At 44.4% G+C, this 20,892-nt stretch overlaps 2 protein-coding genes across 3 annotated transcripts in view; one reads left to right on the forward strand and one right to left on the reverse strand.

Moving 5' to 3' along the window:
* NXPH1 (neurexophilin 1) overlaps positions 1 to 12,577 on the reverse strand; it is a 272,089-nt gene extending 259,512 nt beyond the window's left edge. The window contains exons 1-2 of one of the 2 annotated variants that reach the window (XM_032483938.1): positions 12,443 to 12,577; positions 11,412 to 11,575 (exon numbers count right to left, since the gene is read on the reverse strand). In XM_032483938.1, coding sequence (XP_032339829.1) covers positions 11,412 to 11,465 — 54 coding nt within the window. In that variant the 5' untranslated portion in view covers positions 11,466 to 11,575; positions 12,443 to 12,577. Of the gene's footprint in view, positions 1 to 3,949; positions 4,163 to 11,411; positions 11,576 to 12,442 lie in introns of those variants that run through there. The other variant, XM_032483939.1, reaches the window with a different exon arrangement.
* A 115-nt stretch (positions 12,578 to 12,692) lies between these two features.
* Positions 12,693 to 19,095, forward strand: LOC116664958. The gene is made up of 2 exons (XM_032483940.1): positions 12,693 to 14,204; positions 18,995 to 19,095. The coding sequence occupies exon 1, from the start codon at positions 13,280 to 13,282 to the stop codon at positions 13,910 to 13,912; it is 633 nt and encodes a 210-aa protein (XP_032339831.1). The 5' UTR covers positions 12,693 to 13,279; the 3' UTR covers positions 13,913 to 14,204; positions 18,995 to 19,095.
* The last annotated feature ends 1,797 nt before the right edge of the window (positions 19,096 to 20,892 follow it).

A 20,892-nucleotide genomic window follows, 5' to 3' on the forward strand; every position in this document is an offset into this window, starting at 1 on the left:
AATATAATGGATCTCATGCAATCCAACCCATGTTTCTAAGAGTTTTCCATGGAGTATTGAGCAGCATCAGCTATGTCTGTAGATGGCTGGTAGGTTAGGGCATTGTTTCTTATTTAGAGGACATGTTAACACAATAGTCTAGTGGTCATTTTTACAAGGAGAAAAAAAAAAGTATGATTATTCCAGGTAAACTTCTAGTGAAGTTGGGGAGAGGGGGAAGAAGGTTTTGAAAATGTCATTATGGTTTTAGGCTCTGTATAATTCTCAGTCCAAAAAAGCAGGAGAGAAAAAATGCTTTATTCCCCAAATGAAAATGCACAGTACGGAAAAAAATTCATAGTGGGGCTTATGGCTTATCTTGGAGATCATAAATCAAGTAACAGAATAAAGAGTAATGCTGTCTTTAATATATGTTTGAAGGAAAAAAAGAATGAGAAACTCTTGTTTTTCCAAATGTTGTCCACATTTATGAAAAACAAGAAGTTTATTTTAATAATATCACTATATTCAGGAAGTCTTATTTTTATGAAGTTTGATGCTAAATTAAAACTTCTGTCCATTTTCTTATTCAAAAATGTGTATAAAATATCCAGAGTACATAACTCCAATAGATATAGTGTTGATCATTTTAAACAAAATAAAGCATTGTTGGAGGGGTCTTTTCTTCTTTCTCATGTGTGACTTCATCATGACCCGTGAATCTCTTTGTAATCTAGTAAATCAATAAATGCATCTTTCCTAAAATTTTTATTATGTACTTAGATGCTGCCTTGGAATCTTATGATCAGTTTCAAAACTGATCAAGTACATAAAAGAGGCAGCCTTATGATTAGTACATCAGGGCACAAACAATAAATTTCCATCACATTGTCAAACTCACTCAAAACAATCAAATATTTCACCGAACCATTTACAACTATGGATTGCACACCAAACCTGACTTTATATTCTTCCTATTTTTAAATAGATGTGATATTTTACAAGGGCTTCACAAGTAAGAGATTGTGAGTGTAAAGCAGTCCATTAATTTTATATAAGCTGTTTTATATACCTGTGGGCCTCTAATAACATTCAGCTACAAGGTTACTAGAAGAATCATTTTCTAAAGTTAGTTCAGAGAGGCTGGCATATACATATATACACATCACTAAAATCCCAGCTATCATGCAAGTAGTTCCACTTTACCAAAACTGCTTTCATTCTATAGCTAAAAATACTGGCATAAACAGGACAACAGTGCAGTGTCAAGTACCAGATTTTTATCAAGGAAATGGTACTATAAACCCAAGCTGGAATTTCAAGTCCAACAATTTATGAAAACAAAAGAATTCTCCATTATAATTTTCCATGAAATCCTTCAAAGAGTAGACATACAGATGTATATCCAGTCTTGTTCTCTCTCTTTCTCTTTCTCTGCATGTGTGTGTGTGTTTAATCTATAAATGAAAAAGGCTCTTCTAAGCCAGGAAATTTTCTCCAAATCTTTCTATCATAATTTTTCTGGCAATATACCTATCTAAGAGAAGGAAATCTGTGCCTCCTCCCTTTTAGTCTATGGTTTTCAGTTTTATTAAAATTCCTGTTGATTTGCTGCAAGATGTCTTTGTGTTGGCTCTGGAAGGCCCTATTATACCATGTGTAAATGTGCACTGTGATAGGTTAGGGGCAGGGAGAGGCAGAAAAACGTAGGGCTCTGCAGCTATTTCCAGCTAGCTGCTCAGCTTCCTGCATCCTACTGTAACTTTGTCATGTTTAGCCTAGTATATATTCCCAGTGAGTGGCTAGCCTGGCCTTTCTTCCCCACTAAATTAGTACAAGGTGACAAATGTCTTTTTTACTTTATTGGGATCTCTCCTCAAAAAGGCATGAGTGTGGGGTCTGGTCTCATAGAGATAGTCTTTTAAGAGTTAAGAAAAGTAAATCAAAAGGACATTTCTGTTAATATCAAAGCAGGCTTATTACTTCAATATAAGCACTTCCTTAATTTTCTTTTCTCAGACTGCTGCATAAATATAAATAAAAAGGTCCTCCACCAGATTTATGTTACATATATCTCATGGAGTTTAATTATAAAGCCTCTAAAAATGAAGATGGTGGGAGGAAATGATGCCAGTAGATCATACAGTCCTGGTATTGTGTTGGCTGGCTGTCTCTGCCCGCAAGGAAACAAAAGACACTCAGGTAATCACAATATACCATGAAAGGTTAGGCTCTGAAGAAAAGAAAATCCCAGGGAGAAGGGTATTATTACTTTAGTGACTGGAAGTCCACAATTTTAAATTCTGTTCTCATTAATGTTATTATAAATGTTTTTGTAATTATGATAATTTTACTGAAATTAAGGAGAAGGGTTTTTTAAGTGCCACACCATATTTTCTCTGGAGCACTGATCTGTTGTAATAGGGATGAGCTGCCAGATGAAAATCAAGTACTTAAAAATATATACACACACCCTCAGTTGACCACACAAATTATGGTATTTCAGGGAACAGGGAAGACACCAGTACAAGAATACAAACTTCATCCCAGCAGTTAGCTGCCCACCAGGGGTGTCAGGCAACTCTAAGAGTGAGAAAGACCATGCCAGGGAGTCCAGCTGCAGAAGGAGGAAAAACGTGGAAACACCGTACAATCCAGTAGGCAGAGCTTTAAACAGTTTAGCGACTTCGGTGGATGCAGGTGGGGCCCATTTCCAGTCCTGGAAAACTGCAGCAGGCTGGCCTACAGGCAAAAGGCCAGCATCTCACCTAGAGCAGAAAGAAGGCCATTCTCACAAGGGCCATTGAGAATACCCTGGAGGCGTTATGCCTAAACCTTCCCTTCCTTTCCTATTCAATTTCTGACCTCTCTTCACCTCCAGGTTTGTTCTCTTCTCACTGGCTTGCATTTCTCCAAGCTGGCTTCTCACACGGGTTGATGGAGAACTACCTGCTAGATCTCTGCTCCTTTAATACTGCGGGGATTTGCAGAATCCGGTGTGCAGGAAGGATTGACTGTGACGCTAAGGCGAAAGAAAAGGACAGAACTTCCCAGCCAATCTTCGCCTTTGACACAGAGAATCCCTAGGGCCAACGCTCGGTACTCTCCGGCTTATTTCCGTACCAAATCAACCGTGTGACCGCCGCCAAGGAGGAACTCCGCGCACTTTAAGTGACCGCAGTGTCCGCTCTAGAATGCTCCGGAAGGCCCCGCGTGGGTGTACAACAGTAGCCGAAAAAGGGGACGAGGGGAGGGGAAGAGGAGGAGGGATGATGGTTGTGTACTAGTGTTTGAGGGGGGAGGGTTGGGGGGGTGTTTGTTTTGCTACGTAAATGAGGAGTACGTTCCCCCACCTCGTCCAGGGTCTAATGATGATAGATTCCACGCTGCATTAGGCCCCACGCCGGAGAGCCTAACCAAGGAAAATAATGAGGCTGCATCCCCATTCGTCTGCATTAAAGGCGAGCCAGGCACTTTCGATAGCAAATATATTGATTCCCTTGCCCAGGCCGTGGTTTGTCCTGCTCCCCGTGAATAATTACAGCTCCTTTAGAAATTCATAATAATTAGGATTCATCAACCTACCCCCACCCGCACTGCTTTTTAAAGGAGCGTGACCCTTCTGGTGGTTCGTGCCGTGTTCCCTGGTGGGAGATAGGGCAGGAATCACTTTTTCCCACTTGGTTTTATTCTTTCGTGACAGTTGATTCCCCTCCTCCTACCTCAGTTTCCTTGTCTGTCAAACGAGGCTTTTAAATTTTTAAATAAACTTACAGCTCTACAGCACAAGATTCACGTTTCTGTTCGGGAGGAGGGGTAGATTTAACGAACTGTGCGAGGGAATGGGGGCAGGGGAGGAGAAACGGAAGAAAAAAGATTCACCTCGCCTCCGGACAAACTCGGTGTCAATCATGTGACGCCGCAACCAAAGAGGGGGTGAGGGGTAGGGGTGCGAAACATAGGCTCTCACCTCAGAAAACATTGGGGACCTAGCGATCAGAGCTCAGTGCTTCCGGAATGACTGGAAGGGGGAGGCTGGTCGTTACAATCGCGTCGGGGCAGCAGCGAAGTATCTGCGGAAAACGCCCACTTTACTTCCAGAGCGACCCAACCAGCGCCGCCGCTAGGGAGCGAGGCCGAGACGCCGGCACCAGGTTGGGCGGAGCCTGTGGCGCTGTCCGTGGTCCTGAAGAGTCGCTCTATGGGCTGGGCTTACCCAGCCGCCGGCCATTGCCTCATTCACTCTCAACGCCGCCGCCCTCTCTCCGGAGAACCGCTGCAGTCCTAACTGCTGCCTCCGGAACATCGAAGCTTGGCGGCGTCGACGAAAAGTTCCCCAGGAGACACACTCTGGTGTGAAGACTTGGGGTCCAGATGCTAGAGGGCTGCACCTGTGTCTTCATAAACCAGTTGGGATTGCTGGAGGTCACCTGAGGCTAAAAGCAGACAATAGAGCGCGTAGCTGCGACGACGGTAACTCAGGCTGGGAAACTTCCCCGGGCCCCGAACACTCCGCGGCTTCGGTCAGAGGACTGAGTTTCCGTAGCCGAGGGTATGAAGCCCACGTTGAAGGAAGTTTCTCGCCTCTAACTGCAGAAGACTTGAAATGGCCTTGAAAATTAATGGGCGAGGAGAGGGTCTGAGACGTAAGGCAGAATGTGTCAGGAGGACGCTCCCTCCCGCCGGTGGGGTGAGGGTGCCCTGCCTCCCTTTGCGTCTTTAGCCGCCGCTGCCTCGGATCCTTCCCGTCAGAATCCATTAGGGTCCGGGGGTGATGAGCGAGACCTGGCCAGAGTCAGATTCAGCAGGGACAAGCTGAGCCCCCAAGAGCCAGTTTCTAAGGGAACACTCGGTTTTTATAAGCAGCAATTTGTCTTATTGTGGGAGAAAGAAACAGTACAAGAAAAGCCTCACAGTTTTCCATTCTCATGCAGATGAACTGGTGCGCTCCGGCTGCGGCCTGTGTATCCCACCCCTTCCCTATCGTATTTCCTGCTCGAACAAATGAAATACCCTCATTAATTTAAAGGATGTGGGAGAGAGAGAAGGCTTTTTTCTAGCCGCGGTCGGAGAGGCACGTGCTGCACTCTTGCTGCTCCTGGGACCCCACCGCGTGCACTATCCCAACGCCCCCGCTCTGGGCGCCACCTTGCTTTCCAATATCCGGAGCCCCAGACTAGATGCAGAGGAACTTTGTATAACAAAGGGAACCCGAGAAAGGGAATTCTCTTTGCCACACCCCACCCCCGCCAGACCCCACCTCCGTAGTAAACAAAACATACTTGGGAAAGCTGTTTACAGAGGAGGTAATTAGGTTTTCAGCCCGCAGCAGAAACACGGTGAGCTCATTAGAAGTTTAAATAACAACCAGAAACACGCGAGGGCAGACTGCAAACTTCGAAAATGCGCAAAAGCGCTCCTGGGCGCGCAGAAGGGCTTGAAGAAGCCACCAATATACATCATCTCAATAAAAAGCCACTCTTGGAAAGCTTGCATAGTAATTGAGATGGGCGCTCTTTCCTGATCTGGGCTGGCATTTCCTCATCTCGATCTGACAGAGCCAACTCAGGAAATTGCTGGTAATATTCATCTGGGGAGCACTTTCATTAAACGTAATTCATTCGACTTTCACAATAAATTGAGTGACATCCTTACATCGGAACCTTTTTATCCTTGATTAAGTGCTTGCCAAGCTTTGGTTCCCACTTTACTGTCACATTCCTTCAAGCGGAGTCGTCAACATGCCAATCGCCGGCAGAAAAATGCGCGCGCTGTGTTTACCAAGCTCCAGGAGGGGTTAGTGCTGACATAGAGAAAAACAGCTAGTCCAGCACTTGAGTAGCGGATAAATCAAGACCGCAACTTCCTGCAAACACGCCACAGGACTGGCTAGGAGAATGTAGGGGGAGGCGAGGGAGCAGACACGCCTTGCCATACAGCTGCTCCTGGAAGCCGCTGACCCGACGGCGCCCGGGTGGCAGACTCGCCTGCCTGCCTTTATTAATTAAAACAGCGAGGACTGTTAAGGTCTCAGAAAGAAATCTTAAACTCCTAAAGGACGTGGTTGCTTTAAGGGAATTTTCCTGAGTCGAATCAAAACTAGGCATTAAAAAAGAAATCAGAAAGAATGTACACTTCCTAACTGGGCACTTGAGAGCAGGCAAACTTTCAGGGCTTCCATCAGCTTTCCTTATGGGTGAAAGAGTGCAAGAAGAGGGTTATTCCTCATTCTCAGGATTCCCTTTTGATCCTTAATGTCACCATCGCGACAGCCAAACTCAGTGAGGGCTCTTCAGACCCAAAAATTCCAAGCAAGGTTGACAAGTACTGTGGCATTTCAGAACTGGACGAAAACAGGAAGACGTCCTTTTGCCAATGCGTGGCCCCTTCTCCCACACCCCCGATAAAAATCAGAGAAGCCCAAGATAGAAAATTGCTTATTTGAAAAAGCAATATCCAAATGCTTTCATCACTCAAACGCCCTTTTGAAAATATCGTCACCACTGGTTATTACCCGGACAATACTGTCAATTTCTGTAGTCTGCAGAAAATCTTCCCGCAGACAGAAAAGTGGGACATTGGGCACCTATCTAAAAAAAAAAAAACAACCAATTTCCCTGCCACCTGATATATTTTTCACTCAGACAACACTTTCATTAAGGAGGAAATAGCCGTCAACAATTCAAAGCCAAATGGAAATCAACTTCACACAAAGAGGAGCCACGAACTTAATGGCTTTCTGGGAAAATATTGCTGAGAAAGTTGGAGCAATTCTGGTTCTCTCCTAATACTGAAAGCAGTTTCCTGGGAGCTATCACTAGAAGGCCCCAGACCACTATAATCTATAATCCTCCTGAAAGTGAGGCAGAAGAACAACCCACCCAAGCGCTTTCCACACACCCAGGAAGCTGCTTTCCTGGTCAATGGAAAGTTGAATATTTCAGGAAAATGCCTGGAATGGTAGCAACTTCACCTCTTACAGAGCCCTGGAATACAACGGATTAGAGTGATGACTTCTCAGGGTGTGCTGCTGGGGCATAGGCTCCTTCAAAAATCTAGGTTTGATCCTATATCAGGAAGGCTGATCTAGGGCAGGAGAGTGAGGAAATTCTGTGGGATTGGATAACTTACAGTACTGCCTCCAAGAACTGTAATTAATAGAGAACACTGAATAGCCCCTGTTAGGTAGTTAATGTGCTTTTCTTTTCAGAAATAAGCTGAAACTGATTTAAATGCTCAGTGGGCAGCTGGCTTACTTTTCAAAGGATGGGAAGTACATATACCTAGTGCAAAGAATAGATATTGGTGGTCTCTTTGCTGCTGCTCTTCCCTCAGCTCCTACATTTCTTAACAAGTTACCTGCATAATGAATGGAATGCATCCAAATAGTCTGGCTTCTAACAGTGTAGAGGTAGTATTTCATGGATTTATTAATCATTCTTTAATTTCTATTAGACAATTACTGTTGAATTCATATTTTAAGGATACCCTAAATTTGAGGGAACAAATGACTCAAAATATTTTAAGCCCAAGTTTTAAAAAGAACTTTCCATTTTTGCCAGGATTGATTAAAAAAGCAACCAGATTATTAGCAAATTTATTTCCTAACAGAAATAGTGGGAACTAAATTGGAGGGCAAGAGGCCTCTCCTCATTATAATAGACTGTGGATGTATGACTTGACCAAAATAACATCATTCAATCTCTTGTTAAAATCTCTGGACTCAAGTTCTGAATAACTTTTTTGTTAACGTGTCCTGGGAGTGCTCATTAGACTTCATTCTTGACTCTGAAAATTGCCACAGGTGAGCCCCCAAGCAGGGCACCTCTGGCTTCTGCTGGTAGGTGTCCTCCCTGTGTGCCCATGCTTGTCCTTCAGCTTGTTCCACTGAGAATAACTCAGTTTAGGACCCCTCATTCTTCAGAGAGAGAAACCACATTTCCCTAGTTTATCCAGCATGTGCTTCAGTTCTGCTAAAATTCTATAGTCTGTTACCCCATTATATCATACTGAAAATATCCTGGAAACAGTCTAGTACTGACAAGAGAATAAAGATTGCAGGACTTTGAAAAAAAATTTTTTAACAAGTATTGTTACACCATAGGTTCCTCTCCTGCTGAATTCAGACTTTTAAATCTGCAACTCAATAACATTGAGCAAACAGAAGATTTCCCTGCTTTTTTTAAAAAAATAATTTCCCACTTCCCTGCATTTACGGCTGGAGTTAGCCCTGTGGTGATTTTTGAGTATCCTGGCTAATATGCTTCAGAAGGTAACTTTGCAGACACATTTCTAATTAGCTTCCCATTGCAGTACTAAAATAAGCTTCTAGTTTGAAATAGGATGGACTTATTTCTCAATAAACACAAAAAGACTCAAAACCCTCAACCTAGAAGAGGTATTCAACCTAGAAGTACCCTTAGTCAAGAAACATACTTTGAGAACATTCACCTAAAATAAATACAGGCAAGGAACTGAAGCTTAAATATGGAGCATAGAAAATTGTTTTTCATTTTTTAAAAATCATCCCAAATTTGGTATTTAAGGGATTTCTCTATAAGCAGAAGCCTAAATATTTTTGTATAGGAAATACCTAAACAAATCTTGCTCCTTGAACATAATGTGATTACTCCTTGGGAAATATAAGCAGGATTCAAGGAGCTTAAAGAGAAAGGTGCACTATGATATCAGCTAGAAGGCAATGTAAAAATAGAGTGCCCCTGTCACTTAACTTGTGATGTGAGTCCATAAAGACAAAAAATTACTCATTAAACTCCCTCCTAGCTTATGTCAATTCAAGGGAAAAAATAAAATAAAATAATGGTTCTGCCACCCTGCCTTTTTGGAGTGTAACTTAAAGCAGCTCCTGACAACCTGCAGGCATCTACTGTAGTTTCTTGCAAAGGTCTGGGATATTCTGGGGTGCGGCTACAAATGAATGACAAATTCAGTTACTGTATCTGGTATTTAATAAAATAGATGGAGAAAGCAGCTTTGACCACTTCTTGGTCTATTTCACTGCCCTAGAGATTTAATCAAGGGTTTCCTCTTCTTTACTTGCCTAAAACCAACCTGTCCTGACTGCCCAATTCACCCTTCTAAATTCATTTTCATGGTAAAAGTCAGCTTCTTCCTCCTTCAGGAAAACAGCTCGGGATTCTGCGGACAAATAATGATGGGACTACAAACCCTGGAAATATTGCCTTGGGTCACAGCCATCAGCCTTTTGTTTTGGTGGTGCATGTGGCTTCCAATCCCCGACACACAAAACAACTTTAGATCAGAGAGAAAAGAATGGACTTCTAAATCGCCTTCTCTGTTTTATTGTTCACATTTCGTATTGTTTTGAGTGAAACTGGAAAAATTGTCTCCTTTCTCTGTATTGCCAAAAGGCATTCAGGTAATGAAGTCTGTAACTAAACGGTAATTGAATCAGCATAATTTGCACACTGAATAGTTTTCAAATGCTCCCAGTTTACAATTAAAGGAGAATTAATGCGCTTGTTGTTGAGAACGCAGCGCATTAGAATAAATCCAGCACCGTTGTTGTAATGAGTGGAAAACGGTTTAACTGCCAACAAACACATTTAAAATTTAACACAACGTATTGATTTCACTTCTGCTTTTGATAGATTATTTTCTAGACTATCGAAATACTTGCTCCAGGCAATAAACTGCGCCACAGCCGCAAGTTTTTGCCGTGTGTGTGAGCATACTTCAAGGACATAAGAACAGTCCTGAGGTTCAGGTGCTGTGTAAAGGTATGCAGAGGAGAGGGGCAGGAGGGTTTCCTTGGTCAAGGCAATCGTTAATACTTCCCCTCCGTAGCCTTCACTCTGCGGTCCCTCCCCTTCTTTCAATAAACAATTTCTGTATTTCCTCTGGCCAAACTTTCTGTCCTCTGTCTCTAAGCTCTCAATGTCATTGGGTTTACTGGACACAGGTGGGGGCAAGAATGATTGCAGATGGGAAATGGGAAGGACACTTTTTGCATTCTGTCTGCGTTCTAGCCGGGGAAGGCAGACTTCGGTGACAATCAGAAAGACCGTTCTTTTGGATTGGCTGCCCTGGCTTTCACCTGTTTACCCCAAGGTGTCCTGTAGGCGAGGACACTGATGCGCAGCGCCCTCTGGCGTCCGCTGCTGCTATGCTAAGGCAATAAAGGTGCAAAGACAGGCAACGCTGAGGGTTCTTGGATTCAAACTGAAATCCATTACATACTCACACCCTCACAAACATATTCACACATGTTTACATACACATTCATTAACATACACAGAGTTGATACAACTAGCAGCCCTGCAGTCACGTGCACCAGGGCAACGGCTGGCAAACGCTCTCAATTGCAGGAATGGCAATGCTTTTGCTCCCAGGATTGTGGGTTCTGAATCCCTTGGGATTAAGAGAAGGCACTGCTCCCCCAACTCCCGTTTACCCAACCACATCAGGTCGCCTCAGTGCTTCTCACCCCTAGTCAGAGCACACAGAACCCTCAGTGTACTCCTGAGACCCAGAGGTGGGCTATAGGGTTCTGCGCACTGAGCACAACTTCACCAGCAGGATAAGATTGTCCATGGCCCTCCCTGAAACCAGACCAGAGAAACTGCACTGTCTGTCTTGGCTCCGCGTGGTGCCCACAGCTACCAATCCACTGCTGCCACAATAAAGTGTTTCCCTCAACACATCCTCCAAACCCCAGTTCCAACAGAGTGCAAAGTCCAGACCCCCAAAAACTCGGCTACAGGAGGACCTGGATGGCGCCTCTGTTCAGAATTCTCTCCCCAGTGACAAAGTCTGCTATAAGGGGCTCAGCACTGGAACTGAGGTTCGGTTGTTTGAAAGAAAGGAGAAATTGGGAAGTGGGGTGCGGCATGTTTCCCAGAGCATCTCTGACCTAACTCTTACTGGACGCTAATGGTGCTCCTATCTGACAGTTAAACTTGTCCTGTCTGAACCCTACAAGTCGAACAAAGTAACCTACACTTCTTTTTGTGGGGGCTAGGTGGGTGGATTCACTTTCAAAGTCACTGACCTGCGCAGATTCATTGCTTTCCACTCTCCACCTCCATTTCCTTTCGTTTAACTCTGGATAAACTAATGCGAGCTCTGTCCTCCACCCCTTCTCTTTTCCATCTCTCCCCATAAAGCGCCCCATCCCACTATCTCCTTGGTTTCTGGGTATCTAGGTCGCCCTAGACGTTGTTCAAAATCACGCACAGGAGAGGGGATACTGGAGCAGGAAATGGGGTGGGAACCCCAGAAAATCTCACAGGGATCGGGAGGCCAGCTTGTCAAAGTTGTTCCAACACAGTCGCTTCTAGGAACGCTGCTCTCACTGAACTGGCGGCCTCACCCTCCTCCCGCGCGCCCCCAGTTGCCTGGCCTCGCCACCAGGGTGGGATTGCGGGGGCGCAGGATCGGCAGCGACTTACCAAGTAGATGGTGGGCTGCAGGAGGAGAAGCACGTACCAGCACGCAGCCTGCATCCTCCCGCGTCTCAAACTTCCTCGGCGGTGCCTTCGCTGAGTCTTTGTTCCTTCAAAAACATAGATCCACCTGACATCCACTTTACAGAGCAAGGAGCGCTCTCAGCAGCCTAGATACAAATGAAATTAGACATCCCATGACCACGCGGGCAAGGTTAGGCTTGGCGACCAAGCGGGAAAAGGGGGTCGTGACGGGAGGGGTGGACCAAAAAAAAAAAAACTCAAAGAAGGGAGTGGGCAGGAAAAATTGAAAAGCGAGTAAATCCAACGCCTGAAACCCCCCAGCGCGAGGTCCGCAGGCAGACGGGCAGAAGGGTGAGAGTATGAGGTGCTCCTTGTGCCCTGCGCTCCTTGGGTGCGAGTTCCTGGGCCGTAGAGCCAGAAGGTGGCAGGGCACACAGAGCCGCGTGCAGGCTGGTTCGGAGCCCAAACGTCTCCGGCAGCGAGACCTGCTCTAGTGTTTGATGGCCGGGCGGCTGGGACTGAAGGCGGCGGCTGGTTCTTAGCCAGCCCTGGCAATGCTCTCACACGTACACACCAGCAGAGAGAGATGAAGAGAGAAAGAGAGAGGGAGAGCAAGCTAGAGGGATTGAGCGAGGGGGGCGCTGGAAGATGAAGAGGTAGGTAGAGCTGACCAGGATTAGGTGCCGGGTATCTCCACGCGTTTGGTGGGGGTGGGGGGGGGTGGGGAAAGGGAGTGCAATTTGCATACAGGAAAGCCGGGCTCAGTTTACCCATTCGAGCCTCCTGCACTCACAGAGGTCCAAGCGCAAATACACATACTACTTTTTTTCGAGCCAAGGGGCACAGCCAGTCCCTAACTTCTAAAGTGGAAGCCTGCTCTGGTCTGTGAGGGTCACCGGCCAGGCGCACCGTCCCCTAAACGGTGGCTTTCCCCACTGCCCTTTCCTGGTGCCCCACCACCACACCCCAAGGTATCCCCCACCCCAGGACTGTGGAGGAAAAAAGGTACGTACCACACAGAACTGGGGACGAATCCGGCGAGCAGGGACCGCTCTGGATAGACTCCATGGAGAAGCTACTGGGGCCTGGCGTCTCCGGCGCCCCGGACATGCCCTCCCTGGCGCTTCATCTCCACGCTCGAGCGCGGACCGGTCTTTCTGTCTCGTCCAGACTCGCAGAGTCGGCGTCCCAGTGCCCGGGTCGCGCTAAGGATTGGTTCCGCGGGAGCCTAAGCTTAGCACAGTTGGATTCACGGTGCAGGAAACTTAAGAGGCAAGAGAGGGAGGGGGCACTAGAGGAGTAAATAGGGGAAGAGAAAGGGAGGGAGAGAAGAGAATGCGCTGGGCTACTGCGCCGGACGGACCGGGACTACACGCTTTGGCTCTGGGACATGCAGTCCAAGGCTCCCTGCTTCCTGAGGCTGCCGAAGGACGGTAAAAATGACTTAAGGGGAGGAGACTGGGCAAGTCCTCAGGACTTAAACTTGAGAGATAAAACACTGCCTTTTCGGAAGAAAAAAAAGCCACACAACAGGCGCAAGCACTCCGAGTTTCTGAGGGAGGGGTGGGGTGGCCAAAACCCGAAGGATCCTAGCGCTCTCAGCAGCTGCACCTCTACCAGCGACACTGAGAAGCGCCCGGAGCCACTCCGGAGCGTAGTTGCAGGGTCTGTCCCTGGTCCTGCCCGGCCACTGGGGGACGCTCTGGAGTGCGCTGGGGTTCTTGGCGCCGATGCTGCCGTGATGCTCTCTCCGTAGGTCAACAGTTCGGCTCGCCTACCTTCCCGACTTGGGCAATTACTTCGGCACGTGGGTAAACGATTCCTCATAGACCAATTAATACCCCATGTAAATGGATCGCGCTCCTAGGCTCTCGGTGTGCTGGGCCCGCCGAGTGAAGTGGCTCCTGCGGTGTCTCTGGTGGCCGCAGTGTCCCCTTCCCGGGGGGCGTGAGGAAGACTGCGCTCGCCAGAGGAGTGGCGGGAAGTATAGCGGGGCGGTGCGTAGGGCGGGGATGGGAGCAGGAAGGTGCAGGGCTCCTCCGCCCGCCTTGGGCGCCTACGGTGGATGCCGCGGACCTGTGGCTCCGAGGACGGAGACCCGGGCGATGCGGACCGCCAGCCATTCAGCGCTCGACAGCCGAGAGGACTGGGCGACCTTGCGCGTTCGACTCCTAGCCGCGGGCTGGGCCAAGCGAGAGGAGGGGTGGGCCGCCTGGGAGTGGAGGTGGGGGCGCAATGGGGAATGCTTCGAGCTTTTGCTACCTCCCTCCATCCTAACACCTCCTACTCAACCAGTATCTCCCAGTCTCCGCCTCTTCATTCTGACTCTCACTGTCTCTTCTTCAATCTCCACCTTGCTGTCTCTGTCTCTTACTAAAATAGAGATACCTCCTTTCTCTTCTATTTCCTTTCTCTTTATTTTACTCCTTGCTTGTGCCTCGGCATCTTTCTGCCTCCTTCTGTGTCTCTCTCAGGATTTCTGACTCTCTCTGTCTCTGTATATCTGTGTCTCTTCCTCACTCACCCTCTCCATTCCCTGTCAAACCTTGTCCTTTTCTTCTCCCTTTCACCCTGTCCAGCGCACAACCCTCAGGCCAGCTTCGCGTATATCCGGTGAGACCCCGGGCCCAGGCCCTCTCATGCGTGCGGGGCCGCCAGCACCTCCTCAGTGATTCCCAGACTCAGTCCACAAGTCTGAGTGAGGCTGACTACCTCTCTAAGCCTGCCTTTCACCAGAGCCTGCGAATGATGCACTCTGCAGGATGGCAGTTCTATGTAAGTGTTGCGTTGAAATTTATCTTAGGACCCCGAGTTAGTGGCCATCAAAATAGAATCGTGATTTTTAATGAGTCTCGGGAGTCCTTTCCTCGAGCGTGGCTATTGGACACCTCAGGCTTTATCGTTTCTGCTCAGGTCATTTGGGGCCCAGACACAATGTACCAATGTAAGCTCTACACAAGAGGTCGCAGGAGAGTACAGGTTGAGTTCCCCTGGGGGAACGCTGGGGAACCCCTCACCCCACAACAGAGAAGTGACAATCAACAGAACCATCCTTTACTAGAGCAAACGCAGGAGGAGCTCTACTGAGACCTTGGCCTGGAATCAGACCTCCAATTTAGAATCCCACTGTAGGACATATCTGCCAGGCACTTTGAGGCCCACACTCTCCCTTCCAAGCTAAAAATAGCTCTTTAAAGAGCAAGCTCTTCTAATCTCATAAGTTGTACTCAGCCTCTGTGACCTCTTAGAATTCATTGGGGCATATGCAGAGTAAGGCTGTGAAGCACATTTTCTAATTGGGACTCTGAAAATGCACTTTAGAAAAAATACACATTTATATATAGCATAGTTGCAATGTTATCTTGGCTATCTTCACTTACCAGGTTTTTCATGCTCATAAAAAGTTAAAAGAAGAAAAATAAGCACCCATACCTGAGGCTGAAGGTCCAAGTAGGGCAAAGGAAACTTTGTCTGGTTCCACTCTCTGGGATTTGGGAAGCATCCTAAAATTGATCCCCACTTGTACATTAGGTGCCAGGCTCTCCCCTGCTGGAGTGTGGAGCTGGAGTGAATGTTGCTTGCCCCTACCCACATGCCCAAGTTCAATGCTGTCAGAGCTGAACTTGCATCTGACCTTTGGAAAAAAATGAGAAAGAATCAGGCCAGCTTTGGGATAGACTAAGTTCTTTTTCTAAACCTCACTTCAAAAACATTCTGCCTCTAGTGCCATTTAGCCTTTAAAAAAAAATTACTGCTTGTGAAATAGAAAGACGATCACAGACCTTAAAATCTCTGTCTGAATGGGACTGATTATTTAAGAAAAGCACCACAGGTACCTAGTAAAGGGAACTGGTCTGACACTTTGTTCTATGACACAGGGTGCCAAAGAGCTTTTTATGGTAATGACCTGAGACCTTCTGTCCTGACATTCAACTCTGATGGATCCTATGAGACATTTGGCCTGGGATATGAAACAGCAGTAGATTGTCATTTTTTGTCTCTTTGTAGGAGTTTTCATCTCCTGTAGTACTCAGTCAGAAAAGGACACTAAGCCAAGTAACACTGAAAAACTTACCATTGTTTCTGCTAAACCTTTCCAATATTAGTGACATCATATTGGTGGGGGATGGTGGTAAGGGAGACAAGGATGGCTCGTTCACCCTCCTTCTGTCCTATCATCTGCTTTAAAAAGAACTAAAAACAGTAAAGGCATAATTCTTATATATTCCTCTGTTTAAAGTAGTACCCTACTCTAAAAAGCACTCAGAATTCATCCATAGCCAGCCTTACCAGGATAGAACAAAGGTGTGATTATCCTTAAAGAGTGTAGTCTTCATGCCATTTTTTTCATACTTTAGTCATGTTGAGAATCCTTTCAGAAATCATTCTCTAAATTTTGTGTGATGCAACTTAATACCCATATAAACTTAGCAAGAATTACAACCACAGTAAAACACAGTTCTCTGCCCTCAACTTTCCCCCAAGTCTACCTGATCCATTCTGAAATGAATATTATAAAGGAATAGCATATATTTATCTCCAAGAAATATATTTTTAGAAGGATAAAAGTTGGCTGACTTCAAAAGGAAACATTGATACTAAACAATTTTCCTGATAATTAGAACTAGAATGAATTAAAATTAGAATTCATCTGAAATAAACTGATAATCCTGTTAACTGTAATTAGTTGTTTGGTTGATTTCCTGTAATTCATTTGTATGATTCTTTTTTCCTGAGGGGGAGAGGGAGGACAGGAGTTGAAAATTTGAATTATCTTGGGCTTGGGGAAAAGAAAGAAAGAGATTAACTTTGAGTTCTACGAAACTCTGCCCTAAAATGAACCTATCTTAAAAATGCATGAATATCATCATCTTTTACCCAAAATCCAAGTAAATACGTTGTTACGAAGCACCTAGCTGTGGCCTTGCTTAAGCTTCAGGCCAAATTATATCATTTTGTACACAGTAAGTTTATTGTACCTATCTTTCCCCTCATAGTGCCAAAAAACTTATAAAGCATGCACTATCCATCTGCCTTGACCTCAGTATAACCTGGTATTTACATGTTGTATGACCTTGGGAAAGTACCTGAAGGTTCCCCTGGCCTCAGAACCTTCCCCTATATAATGAGGAAGTAGAGTTAGATGATATCTAAAGTGCCTTTCAGTTCTAAAATAACTTTTTTCTACTTTTGTATGATTAAATGTGGAGTCAAATCTGGTTTAAAAAACTCACTTCACAAATAACAACTGAATACTGCACTATGATTTTCAAAAATATTGACAGTTTAAAAGAATATATTCTGTTCAGCGCATTTCAGATATTTTAAGGTAAGTTAAGTGTGTTTGTGGGTTTGAGTCAAGGCCTTTTGGAACATTTCTTCTCTGCAGCCATCCTTATATCCTTTCTTCTAGGTCAAAGGTTGGCTGTGTTGTATTAATTACATTATTTTTTCCATACAAATTGTTCCGCACATATTTTTGATGTCACTGATTTATGAGAATCTACACTCAGAGTGGCATCTTTATTATACTTATGAACATTTGTTTAAAAGACCCAAAGCTATTTCCGCTACTTTCACAGCATTCATGAATGTCACTCAGGACAATTAAGAACCCCCCAGCCCCTCCACACCCAAGCTATTTTGCTACTGGAAGGAAGTATCGTTTGCAAAGTGATTTGATATTATTGAATATAGTAGAACTTGGTTAATAACTATGAGGCATGTGGTGTGCTAAATTACCTTTACAAGAATGCTTTAATAACAAGCTCACTGGACTAGAGAGAAAAAATAGCCATCAAACTTTGGAATTAAAAAAAAAATATTAAAGGGACTCAAAAAGCTTTACATAGAAGGCATTTTCTTTTTTAGAGGTAATTTATATGCTCAGTCTTTGTATCCATATTTCATTTATTCTGCTAGATGAGGACAGAAGGTTCTCAAAGGTAGAGTAGTTTTAATTATACTCACAGACTTTAAAAAGGGGAATGAACACAATAAGAGAAATGGAAGAAAATCAGCATTTAAAAGGCAGTTGAAAGTAAAAGATGGGAAGACTGAGGTTAGTGCCCAAAAATCATAATTAAAAATTTTTAAAATACTGTGACTAAGCAAACCTCTGCATTATAATCTAATTACAGAAACTCTTCATGGTGGTCCCTCCAGGAATTATTAATTGACAGCTCCCTAAAGCAGAATTAAAGATAAAGAACTTGATAACCAATGTTCTGTTAACAAAGCAAAATACAGCATATGCTTTCAGCCAGGAAGAACACTGGGACTCTGAACCACGTAGAGATGGAAGAAATTATGAGGAAAATACTGCAAGCTCTGTGGTTGTCTGAAAATCGGAAGGAAGTCTGCAAATGCATATCTCATCTCCATAATTTAAAGTACATGGGTATTTTGAAACATCCATTTTTTTCAGCTTTTATTCTGATTTGCCAATATGAAGACAGAATCTTAAAACAAGATGATTTATTCAGGCAGGGAGCAAATGGCTCTTTCAGCCCTAAGGTCACAATGGTAAGAGTGTCCTGGATTAGACACCTTTTAAATAAGAGGTATCACAGGGATGCAACAACCCTCTCAATTTCCCTTTTTAACATCAAATTAATGAAAATAACTACACTGGAATTTCACCATGATTAACTTCAAGGGTTATGCCTTAAAAAATCACATAATATTACATTTTTCTGCTTCTTTTGGTTCTAATAATAAAATGCTTTTGATAAAATTCAAAGCAAAAGGGTTGAACATCAAATTTTCTATTAAACTGGTGGTAATTTCTCTAAGCATCATAGTTTTCAATAGGATAATAATGCCTTCCATTTACTAAGTGCCAGGGACCATATCTTGGATTTTATTTACATTATCCACTGTTTCCCTAGTGATTCTGTGAGCATCAATCTGCAATTTACTTTTAAAAGGAAATCTCTCAGGTTACAGAAGATCTCCTTCTTCACTCTGGTTCTCCATGGAGGCAAACTTAAAACTAATCTGAGTCACTGGACCATTCATCCCCACTCCCTCCTCCTGTAACTCTCCTCTCTAGTTTAGTCAGTACCACCATCCTCTCTCCAATGCTTCGACTGACCCCCTGACCATTTCTTCTCATATTATCTACATGCTGCTCATCTTCATATACTAAACATTGGTGCTTCTCAGGGCTTCAACAGTAACTCTTTTTCTCTTTTCACTCTGATTAGACAATCCTGTCTTTTTCCATAGCTTTATTTATTACTTAACACCCAATGACCAACCAGCTCATAAGTCCAGCTCTGATATTTTTCTTGACCCAGCTCTTCAATTGTCTGTATGTCCACTTGGATGTCTTACAGATACTTAGAATTAGCATGCCTAAACTGAACACATTACATCATTACTTTACACACATATCCTGTTAGTTGCTGTGACAGATTCAGGAGTTCTCAATTTATAATACGACTAAGCTCATGCCCTTTACCAAGTGACCTCACAGTGAAATGGAGGAATATACCTCCTCATATATGCAAAACTATTTTCTTTCTTCTCTTCCCTTTCTTTTTTCTCTCCTTACTTCCTAGGAAATGCTTCCTTTGGATACCTTTTAATTCTAATCAGAGCCTTCAGGAGGTATAGCATGTTCCTACCTGATCCTCTAGCCTCCTGCAGGAGAACAGCAGACACCAGGTAAGAGCCACATCCTTCAGCATGGGTCTTGAAATGAAAAAATGCATGAGGCCAACCAGAACCTGCCTTGTGATCTGGAAGATAGCCAGCAAAGCTGACTTACAGTCCTGCAAATCCAAGAGTAAGAAATAAATGTTTATTGTTTAACCATCAATATTTTGGGATTACTTTGTTTTACAGCATTATCATACCCAAAGCTGACTAAATGGTGACATCACCACCTTACTGGAAAACCTAAGAATCAGATTTCTTTATGCCTTCTTTTTTTCCCTACACATTCAAAATAAAAGTAATAGCACCTCTCAGTTTTTCACCTAATTCACACTCATATCTCTCCTCCTATCTCTGTTCCTGCTCCTGCTACTGACTCAGGCTCATATCATCAGTCATCTTGGTCTATGGCAATGGCCTTCTAACTGGTCTCCCCTTTTCAGCATCTACCTCCATACAGATGCCCTCCTCCGTGCCACTTGATAGAGCTAAAACAAAAATGTGTTCACATCACACACTTGTTTAAATATCTTCACAACTTCCCACTGCTTACAGAACCAAGTCAAACTCCTCAGCTCAGCACAGAAGACTGATTTTCAGTTCATCTCTGTCTGCTCATCCATCTTCATGGGCTGTTCCTGGCCCCTGCCTGACTGCATACTTCACACTCATGTTGCAGGATCCTTACAGCTTCCAACACACAACTGTATGTCTCAATCTGGGGCCTGCACACCTTCTTTCCTTTGCTTTGAATCCTCTCAACTCAGCCTCTATGTGAACTTCTAATCTTCCTACAAACTCTGCTCAGGGGTCACCTTTTATCCTCTGCCCTTTTCTCAGAGATCTGTGCATTAAAACATATTTTAATCATTTACATCATGCTGTTTATACATTTATCTTCTCTACTAAACTGTGTCATTCACTTTTGTATCCCTTGCCTTACCTTGAACTAGATTGAACTGAACTTTCAGGCACACTTGGAAAACACAGTGTCCAGAAAACAGCCTAGTGTACCTTCTTGCAAGAGAGCATATCAAAGAGTCTGGAATAACAAGACTTCATCTATGAAGTGCTCAAATAGTCCATAATTGCAAAAAATGTCAGGTAAATCTCAGCCTGGTGAAATGAGCAAAAGGAATAGGACCAGAGTGAAAGGCTCAGGATGAAAGACACAAGTTCTCTCAGCCCAAATGCCCTCAAACACTCTTCTCAGAATCAGGGGCTGACGAGAAATTTGGCCTGAATGAATTACTCAATGACTGACTCATTAACCCCCTTCACTTCCAGGGCCAAGTGTGATGTTGTACCAAAAAGTCCCCAGGTGTTCCTAAATTCTAGTTTCATTCTGCATAAGTACACCCCAAATCGTGAATCCCATTTCAGGACTCTCAGATCCTGCCTATGCCCTCTACCTTCAGCACCAGGTAAAAGAAGAAAGGGGATGGAGAGTTCAGGAAAGGAATATGAACACCATTATCATAACAACCACCAGCTTTGGATCTGGTAAACGGGATTAACAGACCCACAGGAAAACAGGACTCTAGGCTTTATGGCTTTAAGCTTCTGAATGACTTTTCTGGGAGAAAGGAGAACTGTAAGGCCCTTGGTCAAGAAAAATCGCTAGCACTTTTTCCAATCACAGTTAAATTCCTGATGTCATAGGCACCTGTAGCTCCTGCTTCATGATCTCTGAGACCTGACAAAGCATCCCTGAATCCTATTTCCATCCTTTCATTGATAAGACTCTAAAGTAACCTGTAGCCTACATTAAATGAATTCAGTGGACTTTCTCAATTTTCGT

The sequence above is a fragment of the Camelus ferus genome, chromosome 7 (genome assembly GCF_009834535.1).
Source record: "Camelus ferus isolate YT-003-E chromosome 7, BCGSAC_Cfer_1.0, whole genome shotgun sequence".
NCBI lineage: Eukaryota > Metazoa > Chordata > Mammalia > Artiodactyla > Camelidae > Camelus > Camelus ferus.